The sequence below is a fragment of the Pongo abelii genome, chromosome 21 (assembly GCF_028885655.2).
Source record: "Pongo abelii isolate AG06213 chromosome 21, NHGRI_mPonAbe1-v2.0_pri, whole genome shotgun sequence".
NCBI lineage: Eukaryota > Metazoa > Chordata > Mammalia > Primates > Hominidae > Pongo > Pongo abelii.
The window spans coordinates 33,476,516-33,488,146 of NC_072006.2; the positions used below are offsets into that span (position 1 = coordinate 33,476,516).

General features: G+C 46.0%; 1 protein-coding gene across 1 annotated transcript in view; it reads right to left on the minus strand.

Moving 5' to 3' along the window:
* The window catches only part of LOC100443363 (uncharacterized), a 61,014-nt gene extending 50,103 nt beyond the window's left edge, over positions 1-10,911 (minus strand). The window contains exons 1-2 of the mRNA XM_002830089.4: positions 10,087-10,911; positions 6,237-6,306 (exon numbers count right to left, since the gene is read on the minus strand). Coding sequence (XP_002830135.1) covers positions 6,237-6,306; positions 10,087-10,435 — 419 coding nt within the window. The 5' untranslated portion in view covers positions 10,436-10,911. The remainder of the gene's footprint in view (positions 1-6,236; positions 6,307-10,086) is intronic.
* Positions 10,912-11,631: the final 720 nt, after the last annotated feature.

Sequence of the window (11,631 nt, forward strand, 5' to 3'; positions counted from 1 at the left end):
CCCCACCCCACCACCCTGCACTTTGAGACTTCCTTGTCTTTGTATCCTCTAAGTTTAGCAGAGGGCCTGACCTGTGGGAGATGTTGAGAGAATTTTTGTGGAACAAATAACTTCTCTCCTTCTGTTTGCTCTCTTAATGTTTCATCCTCCTGTAGTCCACACCCATCTATTAAATGGGAGGTATGTTACCAGCAGCACAGGTGGGATTTAAATCAAGCAGCTGTTACCTGCGAGATGATGCCTCTGCTCCCACAAGAGAGATACCAAGACACAGAGTTCATTCATTAGAGGAGAAAAGGGCTGGTTAACATTCTGTAAACACAAGTTTGAGGGATTTTAAAAAATATTTAAAGTCCTGAGATATTGGAACTGGGACATCCAACTTCAGTAGTCATCACAGAAATTCAAATTAACAAACAAAATACTGGCATAATTTTAAAAAACCAATAACATGGGATATTAATAGGAATATAAGGAAAAGATGACCTCATATGCTGCTGGTAGCATTATAAATCAGTATAATTTTTCTGGAAGGCCATTTAGCAAAACATATCAAAAGTTTTAAATATGCTCACGTAATTTTCCTCAGCAATTTCACATTTAGCACATTATATCCTAAGGAAATAAGTGGACAGGTGCACTGTGATTTATCCATGAGAATGCTCATTGCAGCACAGTTTAGTTGAAGACTGTGGACTAGATAAATACATCACTATGAAGGGTAAGCCCACAGCCTTTGAAAGCAAATACGTTGAAGAATAATGACTTGAAAAATGTTTTTGAACAATTGTTAAGAAATCTTGATTAAACAATTATATGCATATTCATCATAATTAATACTTCCTCTGTGCTTTACTAATTTAATTAACTCATATAATCCTTATAATAATAATAATCTCATGAGGCAGGTACTGTCCTTGAAGACTCAGAAGTTGCATCATGGAGAGGCAGCCTAACTCCCCTGTGGGCAGGTAGTGGGTGGCAGAGCTGGATTCCAACTACTGGTGCTTAGGAAATCTTAGAACACTGAGTCCAGTGCTTCCCAAGGTGTGGTCCCTGGACCAGCAGCCCCACATCACCTGGAATTGTTAGAAGTGCCAAATCCCAGGCCTGGTCCCAGACCTCCTGATCAAAAGCTCTGGGGGTGGGGCCCAGCAATCTATGTTTGAGCAACCCTTCCAGGTGAATGTATGCTCAGTTTTGAGAGCCACTGTGCAATTGTAAGGGCCGAAGGGAACCTTTTCCTCTGTCCTCTGAAGGTTTGCTGAAAACGAACTATAATAGACAGATTAGTAAAAGAAAAAGGCATAGGAAATTGTATTTAATGAGGCCGGGCATGGTGGCTCATGCCTGTAATTCCACATTTTGGGAGGCCATGGTGGGAGGATCACTTGAAGCCAGAAGTTTGAGACTACCCTGGGTAACAAAACAAGATCCCGTCTCTACAAAAATTTTTTTTAAAAAATTAGCCAGGCATGGTGATATGTATCTGCAGTCCCAGCTACTTGGTAATCAGAGACAGGAGGATCACTTGAACCCAGGAGTTTGAGGCTGCAGTGAGCTATGATTGTGCCACTGCACTCCAGCCCAGGCAACAGAAGAACATCTTGCCTCTCAAAAAAAAAAAATAATAATAAAATAAATTATTTAATGTGAATAACACAGGGGAATTGCAGGAGAATGATTACCCAATAACCCTTATATGCCCTTCTTCATCAGGGAAGGGGAAATGGGAGGTATAGGAGTAAGTGATTTTTTAGGGAGAAATGAATGAGCCTAAAGAACAAGTGCTTGAGACAAAATTCTTCTGAGCTCTGGGGGAGGTAGTGGGAAGGTAAGGGGCAGAACTTCACTGTAAACAAAGATTGTCTTACTATGCAGATAAAGTTTCCCAGGTGATCTCTAGGAGCTGCTCTCAGAAAAATAGATGAAAGTCTGTCTGAGCATGGTGACTACATCTAGTCTCTTTTCCAGTGGTTAATCTTTCCTGGTTATTCGATGAGATTCCTAGGGACGGGGAGTTTTAAGAAATTGCATTTCTCTTGGAAAGAAGCTTTCTTAGGCAGATAAGAAAATTCCGGAGACAGCCCCTCCTGGTGCTTTGGGAAAGTAAGAGGATCAGAGAGACAGGGAGCTAGGGGAAGGTCAGAGAGAGACCTTGAAACCGCTTCTTCAGTTCAGCACGTCAAAGCGCCAGATTCTGGGGTATTATTTTCTGAGCCTGAACACAACACTATTGCATCTTTTCTCGAAATTTTGAAAAAAAAATAGTATATGCATGTATAAAAAAGTCTGATGGATTGGCCATTAAAATATTAACAGTGTCACTTCTGAATGGTGGGGTTCTGGGTGATTTTTGCATATATATATTTTTGTTTTATAATTCTAAAAGGTACATAATGAACTTCTGTGTCCAAGGTAAAAGAAAAAAATACATGTTCTTTAAAAAAAAGAAGAAGGGGCCAGGCACAGAGGCTCACGCCTGTTATCCCAGCACTTTTTGGGAGGCCAAGGTGGGTGAATCACTTGAGGTCAGGGGTTCAAGACCAACCAGCCTGGCCAACATGGTGAAACCCCATCTCTATTAAAAATACAAAATTTAGCCAGGTGTGGTGGCACAGGCTTGTAATCCCAGCTACTTGGAAGGCTGAGGTGGGAGGATCGCTTGAACCAGGGAGGTGGAGACTACAGTGAGCTGAGATCACACCACTGCACTCCCCTGGGAGACACAGTGAGGCTCTGTCTCAAAAAAAAAAAAAAAAAAAAGAACTCTGCTTCAATACTCAGTGAGATGGTATATATTTTGGGTAGAAGGGAAGTAGAGAAGAAAATTGTTCCCCTAAATCATATGGCAACTCCAGCAGTGCTTTTCCAGCGTGAATGAATCACCAGGGGGTCTTGTGAAAATGCAGACTCGGCCGGGCGCGGTGGCTCACGCCTGTAACCCCAGCACTTTGGGAGGCCGAGGCGGGTGGGTCACGAGGTCAGGAAATCGAAACCACGGTGAAACCCTGTCTCTACTAAAAATACAAAAAATTAGCCGGGCGTGGTGGCGGGCGCCTGTAGTCCCAGCTACTCCGGATGCTGAGGCGGGAGAATGGCGTGAACCCGGGAGGCGGAGCTTGCAGTGAGCCGAGATCGCGCCACTGCACTCCAGCCTGGGCGACAGAGCGAGACTCCGTCTCAAAAAAAAAAAAAAAAAAAAAAAAGTAAACAGAAAAAGAAAAAAGAAAATGCAGACTCAGTGGGGCTTGCGGCTAAGATGCTGCATTCCCAACCAGCTCCCAGAGGATGCTGACGATGCTGGTCTGGGGTCCACACTTTAAGAAACAAGAGACCAGAGAGACGGAGGCTCTTAATTTCCAGAATGCAAGCTTCACGAGGGGCCTGGTCCCATGATGTATTTCCAGTGCTGAGAACGGAGCAAAGAATAGTTATCTAATAAATAGATGGAGGTGCTGCAAGCCTCCTCATTCCTGGGACCCAGAAATGGGGGTTCTCGTCATGTTTCTGCATCTGCTGCCAGTAATACCTTTGGCTAGCTGTGGCCTCCCTGTGATGACAACTGTCACTGGGCAGGGTGACAGCTCTGGGCCCTTCTTTTCCATGACCCAATATGCAAGACCGGTTCAGCCTGGGCCAGGGCTACCTGACATGTCAGTCTTGCACCAAAAAAAAAGTACCAGGAACTTGGTAACACAGGTGTTCTGAGAAGCCCAAAGAAAAGGAACTAGAGATGAAGAAATATCTAAGTTGAGGTTTCCGTAGAAACATTAACTCATCTGCATAGGCTGCGTGCTGCATTTGGATTACAGATTAGGCTCGTAAGCCTGAAATAAATTATATACTCTTCGTATTATTCAACACTGTACTGTATAATAATAAATTATACAGTTATAGGCCTCAGCCCAAGTTATAACAAATTATACCACGGTGCATAATTACCCTGAACTGCACCATATAATAATAAATTAGACAGCTACAAACCTAAGTTGTGATTCCAGAAAGAGATAGGAGAATGAATGGGGGCTATTGATCCATTCCTCTGATCAGTCAGACAAGCCTGGAGCCTGAGAATGAAGAATTTAATTCCTTATTCCTTCCTTCCTGCATCCCTCCCTTCCTTCCTTCCTCTCTTCCTTCCTTCCTTTCTCCCCTTCCTCCCCCTTTTCCTTCCTTCCCTTCTTCCTCTCTTCTTCCTTCTTCCATCCCTCCTTCTCTTCCTTCTTTCTTTCCTTCCTTCTTTCCTTCCTTTCCCCCTTCCTTCCTTCCTCCCTTCCTTCCTTCCCTTCTTCCTTCCTTCCCTTCTTCCTTCCTTTCTTCCTTCCTTCCCTTCTTTCTCTCTTCTTCCTTCCTTCCTGCCTTCCTTCCCCTCTTCCTTCCTTCTTCCTTCCTCCCTCCCTTCCTTCCCTTATTTCTCTCTCCTTCCTTCCTTCCTCCCTCCCTCTCTTCTTTCCTTCCTCCTTCCCTCCCTCTCTCTTTTCCTTCCTCCCTCCCTCCCTTCCTTCCCCTCTTCTTTCTTCTTCCTTCTCTCTCTCCCTCCCTTCCTTCTTCTTTTCCTTCCTTCCTTCCCCTCTTCTTCCTTCTTCCTTCTCTCTCCCTCCCTCCCTTCCTTCTTCTTTTCCTTCCTTCCTTCTTCTTTTCCTCCCTTCCTTCCTTCCTTCCTTCCTTCCTTCCTTCCTCTCTCCCTCCCCCTGTCATATTTGAGTGCCTCCCTGGTTTTTGGTGTAGACTTGACCATGGGAGCCTGAGCTGACTTGGAACGAATCCCCATCCTTGGGGTGAAGAGCATGTAAACTGAAAATGAAACAGTGTAACAACAGCTGCTGTGGAAAGAGTAAATTAATCACAGTGGCCTTGGTATCAGGTGTCTACTAGGTAGCAGACATCAGCACAGGTGTTAACTCCTCATGCCCTGGGAGTGGGTATCATCGTCTCCATTTGACAGGTGAAGTGAGCAGAGCTCACACAAAGTGTGACTCGCTTAAGGTCACACAACTATTATAGAAATGGTGGATGGGAATTTTCACCCAGGACTGTCTATCTGATGGTTAGATTTCTCTGAGGGTGCTACTCAGTCGAGTCAGCTTGGAAAGCAAAAATCAAGTGTAATGAAAAGTACCCCTGGCAAATCCTCAGAGACACTAGGTTGGGGACTGATATTCAGTCTCCTAGTGAGTCCAGCACAGTTAGGGTTCCCTGCAGCCCTGGAGCAGGTTCCTCTTCCTTCCACAGAGGGTACTGGCTGGGGTAATATTAAATCATAATATAATCCAATGCCAGTGTGTATTAGGAGCTACTGTGAGCACTTCACAGGTGCTAAGCTCATTTTATCCTCTCAACAACCTTATGAGGTTGGTGTTTTTCTTATGCTCACTTTACAGATGAGAAGCCCCAGGCACAGAGGAGTTAGCAACTTGTTCAGGGTTATACAGCCAGGAAGCGGCAGAGCTGCAGTCTGAATTTAGGTTAGTCTGGCCTGCCAAATCCCTCATTCTTTCCCACTATACTGCTAGTTTTTTTTTTTTTTTTTTTTTCCACCTTATATTTAAAGACTTGTCCTTAGGTAGCTGTAGGATGAGGGGCGTATGGGGACTGAGCCTCAGAGAGCAGATTCTGCCTCTATCTCATAACCACTTAGGGTGTGTGCCCATTGGGCCACATGGTCCTTACTTAATTTCTTTCTCTCTTCTTGTCTTTCTTTCTGTATTTTTTCTTTTTTCTTTTGTCTGAAGAGCATGTTAAACTTGCATAAGCTGTAATTTTATTGTAATCAAACTGTCAAACAGGCCCAAAGTGACAGGGAAGTGAATGCAACTGCCTCTCTTCCTGCAGTGGTCAGGGAAGGCTTCTGGGAGGAGGTGGCATTAAAGGCATAAAGGGTGAATAGGAGTTTAAACAGCACACAAGAGAGGGAGAGGCTCTCCAGGCAAGAAGAGTGAAGGTATAGATGAGAAGATGTTGTTTTGGGAGGGACTCTTAAGTCCTTCCAGGTGGCTGTGTGAGCTGGGCAGGAGGTGAGGGGGGGTGGCAGACAGGGCCTTTCAATGCCTCACTAGGGAAGCTGGACTTTATGTTAAAAGCAGTGACCATCAGTGTGTGGACGGTGGGCTCCTTGGGGATTTCCGAGCTCCACATTGTAGCCAAGACAGGGAAACCAAGGCCCTGTAAGGCTTGTCAGCCTGTCCCATCCCACCCAGTTCCCCAAGGCTCTTCCATGCTGACCAAGCACCTACCTAAATGCTCTTATCCTCATGTCTGGCTGATGGAAGCGGCTCAGTCTGGCAGGTCTGTCTAGAAGGGCATCTACTGGGGGACGGAGAGAGGGTTGACAGAGAAAAATACAGGATATCTATGCCCAGTTACATCTGAACTTCGGACAAACAGCAAGTGATTTTTATATCTCAAATATTGCATGATATATACTAAAAGTATTCATCATTTTTATGAAATTCAAATGTGATTGGGGGTCCTATATTTTTATTTGTTAACTCTGTCTAGTCTAGATGGAGGGGAACAGGTCACTTCCTAAATAGAATTGAAACCCCTGTGCCTTAGTCAGCATCGCATCAGAGAATTAGAGATGCTGAGCCTTTAGGAGTCATCTAGAACAAGGGATTCTTCCTCTAGTGTGGACTTGGAAGGCCCATGGATCGGCTGGACCAGCAGTCGGAAGGAAGGGCTGCCACGGACAAGAGTAAGAACAAACGGGAACATGTGTCTGTCTACCACCCCTGCCCATGTCACTGCCACAGTGACCTGCAGGAGAACCCGCCGCCTTCCCTCTGAGAGGCTTTGTAACCATGGTTACAAAGGAAGGGCCCTGGGGAGTATGGAATCTGCACCTCAGTTCTGCCCTGGTCTGTAACTTTGGGTAAGTTACTAATAGTCAACTTCTCCATGCCTTGGTGTCCTCACACATTAAATGTATACAAAAACTCACACCTCCCTTAGAGAGTTGCAGAGAAGATCCAATGGGAATGAGCCCAGCCTGGCAGCTGACATTTCCTAAGCAGTCAATTAATAATAGTTACTAGCAGTGTCAAAGAGTTGTTATCCATTTATTTTGCTATTAAAAAGAAGTCACTTGTTTTAAAAGACAAGATAGGCTGGGTACGGTGGCTCACGCCTGTAATCCCAGCACTTTGGGACACCAAGGTGAGTGGATCACCTGAGGAGTTCGAGACCAGCCTGGCCAACATGGCGAAACCCCGTCTCTACTAAAAATACAAAGATTAGCCAGGTGTGCTGGTGTGTGCCTGTAATCCCAGCTACTTGGGAGGCTGAGGTGGGAGAATCGCTTGAACTTGGGAGGCAGAGGTTGCTGTGAGCCAAGATCATGCCACTGCACTCCAGCCTGGGCGACAGAGTGAGACTCTGTCTCAAAAAAACAAAACAAAAACAAAAGACAAGATATTAAGAAGCAGTATGTTTCAAAATCCTCTCTTGATTAAGTAACTCACCAGGTAAGTCTTGGAAAGATAACATAAACCACATTCAAAAGCATCTCCAAATGCCAAAGTGAAAATCAGATACCATGCACAAGCGAGTTACGAATCTCTGAAATCTTAGCGACTCTTCCCCCAAATAAATGGAATGGATAAGCGCTAAGTGATGGGAAAATAACAAAATTCTGCTTCAGCACTGTTACAGATGCAGTGACTGCTGATTAAAAGAAAATACTTCCTTTAAAAAAGGCCACTTATGAAAAGGAAACTCTGGTAGCAAAAGCTGGCATGGAATGGGGGTCAGGCAGCAGATGGTGGCCACAACCAGGGGGCATTGATCAGATGTGAGATGGGGAAGGCCAGTGGGCCTCCAGGGGGGCTGAAGGGCAGAGGACCCAGAGGACAGTGGCTCCCTTCCTTCCCGCTGCTCAGAGAGTGGTGGGGAGAAGGGTTTCCTGTAACCTCAGGGCCTGTTTTCACTGCTTGTTTTCATGGCCATTCAATGCTCTGGCTTGTTTTCAGGCCTGAACAGGGGGGAAAAAAAGCCAATTCCTTGTATTTGGAAGAATAGGGGTAAATTGGCCCTCTTCAGGGTGTTGGAAGCCTCTCTCTGCCTCCTGCTGGAAAAAGAGGCCCTTGGGCAGTCTTTTTAGCCACTTAGCCTGGTTCTGAGGTTTTCTTCTTAACAACTTATAATTCCAGATTGCAGCAAGAAATACAAATGCACTGGAGACCGGGTCTGTGCCAGAGGTGGAGGGGTTGGGCAGAGTGTCCCCGGGAGCACAGCAGGAGGAGAAAGTTCCAGGGTAGAAACTGGAACTCCTGCATGTTGGACACAAGTGGAATGGAGGCAATGTGGCCATCTGGATATGATTAAAAAAAAGTTCACGCCTTTGATCCAAGCATCTCACATCTGGGGATATCTATGCAATAATGTTTAAGACAAAATTGTTTGCAAGTAGGAAAAAAATAGAAACAGTCCAGCTCTCCATCAATAGGGAATTCGTTAATTAAATTATTATGTTGACATCTGCCAGTGGCAACTTGTTTCTTTTTTTCCTTCAACTCTGTCTTCCCCATCAGCTGGTCCCGTGGGCTCTGCCACTGAGGCGTGTTCCAGGCTGGAGGCTGCATCCCTAGTCCCCGCCACCATCGCCTCTTGCCCGTGCCTCTGAATCCTGTAGCCTGACAAACTTCCTGGTTCTTCCATTGGTGCCTCTCCAATCTGTTCCTACACAGCTGCAGGACCCCTGGGTTCAGGGACTTCACATGTCTCTCAGGATAAAATCCACAGGCGCTGTCTCATTGGGCCCTGGCCTGACTCTCCAACCTGGGTTTCAAAAATGCTCATTCTCTACCTCCAGTTGAATCACACTTGAGCTTAGTCCAGCCTCCCAGCCTTTGCCCTGGCTGCTTCCTCTGCCTGGATTGCTCCATGCTCCTTCCTTCTCTTCCTTCCGGTGGCAGTAAAATGCCATATTCCTGGGGACTTCACACACTCTCTGTAAATTATTTCCCCTCTCCCAACCGGTGTCTCTCTAACACTTTGTCCATCTTTTATTTTTACTTTTTTCTTTTTTTTTTTTTTTTTGAGACAGAGTCTTACTCTGTCACCCAGGCTGGAGTGTGGTGGTGAGATCTCGGCTCACTGCAAACTCTGCCTCCCAGGTTTAAACAATCCTCGTGCCTCAGCCTCCAGAATAGATGGGATTACAGGCATGCACCACCATATCCAGCATTTTTTTGTTTTGTTTTGTTTTGTTTTGTATTTTTAGTATAGATGGATTTTCTCTACTAAAACCCTAGGCTGGTCTTGAATGCCTGGCCTCAAATGATCTGCCCGCCTCGGCCTCCCAAAGTGCTAGGATTGCAGGCATGAGCCACAGTGCCTGGCCCCATCTTATTTTCTTCATAGCACTCAGTATAAGGTGAAATGCTCTCAACTATTTATTCATGCATTTGTCAATTATCCCTCCCATGAGAACTCAGAGCAAGGACTGAGTGTGTTGTGTGCCCTTGCCTGGTGTACAGGAGCTGCCTGCTCTACACGTTTGGTGAATGAATGAATATAAGAATGTTACAAAGCTGCTTGAAAGAATGAAGTAGACCTGTATGTCTTACTTGAAAAGGTGCCTTAAATGTATAGATGTAAATCCACTTATGAAAAACTAGAAATTAATCAAGTCTATGGAATTAGAATAGTGACTAGTTTTTGAGGGCTCACTATCATCTGGGCACCGTTTTAACCACTTTTAGATTTATTGTCTTGTCTCACTTGGTCCTCACAGTAACCTTCTGGGATAGGTACAGTTTTTGTCACCATTCTACAGAGGAGGACGCTGACACAGACAGGTTAAGAAACTTGCTTAAGGTCACGCAGTTAGGAAATGGAGGAGCCAGGAAATGAATTTATAGGGTCTAACCTCTGAAAGAACATTCACTAAGTGGTGTAGAAGGGGATGGAGAGGGGCTCAGGTGAGATTCTGGAGGCCGTGGGATATTAGGGGAGAGGTCCAGACGCCAATTCTATTCCTGCAGTACTGTGTGATCTTGGGCAAGTCAGCTGCTTCTCTGTGCTCACCTGGGAACCAGAGGCGTTGGTGCAGGGCTACCGAGAGAAGTAGATAGGATAACATACCCACAGCGCCCAGCTCGGGGCCCTCCATCAGCCAACGATGGGAATGTTTGGTGGAGCAAGTCTGCCCTTCAAGGCCTGAAAGCCCCGTCCCGGTTCCTTGCGCCAGGGCCACACAGGGATGGGGAGAGGGCCGCAGGGCCTGGTTGCTTGGCTTGAGGCAGGGTCCTCCCTCAGGGCCTTGGCTCTCCCAGCTGTCGCCCGCGCTGCTGCTTCCCCTGCTCTGGACAGCGACTGCCTGGGCTGGGCGGCCGCACCAGCGGAATACACAGGGGTCATTTTTGCAAGAGCTCAGCTCCAGGCGCAAGGTGCCAAGAGCAGGGCGGATGACTTCAAAGGGCCTTTGCAGCATGTCCTGAAAGATGAGCCCTTGCAGCTCTCCCTGCCCCCGCAGAACACACAGCTTGAAAGGGAAATCGAGCTCGGAGCAGGTGGCTCAGGAATTTGGTGCACGCTGGGGAGGCAGCTCATTTGGGCACAAATACGTGAGGAGGGCGTGGCCTCCTTACACTCCCGGTTAGTATTGCGCGTTTGGGTCGGGGTGAGCTCGCCTTCTGAGCTTTCATCGCTGGCCGCATTTCGCATTTATTTTTCTGATTATTTCATGATCCCTTTTCTCCTCGACAAGGGCCTGGGATTTGTCTGTTGCTCTCTGTGTCTACAGTTCGACCTGCAGTAGAGGATGAGTAAATGTTTCCCTAGCGAATGAATGCGTTTTCCTCTTCCACCAGCTTCACCACGTTGGAAAGGCACCGGGATTTAATCCTGCCTCTACTAATAACCAGTTGGGTAATCTTGGACTTAGCTGTTCAGCTATAGGCTTAAAATCTGCCTCCATTTGAACCCAGGCCCTGCCTCTTACTAGCTGCGTCACTTTAGAAAGTTGCCAAACTTCTCTGTGTTTCAATTTCCTCATTTGGGCAATGGGGCACTGAGTGCCTATGTCACAGATTGGAGTGAGGGTTAAAGGGCTTAACACATAGGAAGCACAACTAGGACGGCACATAGTAAGGTCTAGATAAATATTAACTCGTATTATTTTATTATTATTTTAAAATCAACTTTATTAAAGTATTAACTTACAAACAATAAAATGCACTCATTTTTAAGTATACAGTTTAATGAATTTTGACTGATATATACACCCATGTAAGCACCACCTCAATCAAGATAAGCATTTCCAGGTTCCCAAAAGTTCCCTTTGTCCCTTTTAGTCAATTGCTTCCCTCTCCCTAGCACCTGAGAGATGAGTTTTGCCAGTTCTCGAACTTTCCATGAGGCTGGGAATGGTGGTTCACGCCTCTAATCCCAGCACTTTGGGAGACTGAGGCAGGAGGATCACTTGAGCCCAGGAATTTGAGACCAGCCTGGGCAACATAGGGAGACCCAGTCTCTACAAAAATTTTTTTTAAAAAATTAGCTGGGCTTGTTGGCATGCACCTGTAGTTCCAGCTACTTGCAGGCTGAGGCAGGAAGATCACTTGAGCCCAGGAGTTTGAGACCAGCATGGGCCACATAGGGAAACCCTGTCTCTACAAAAAAAATTTT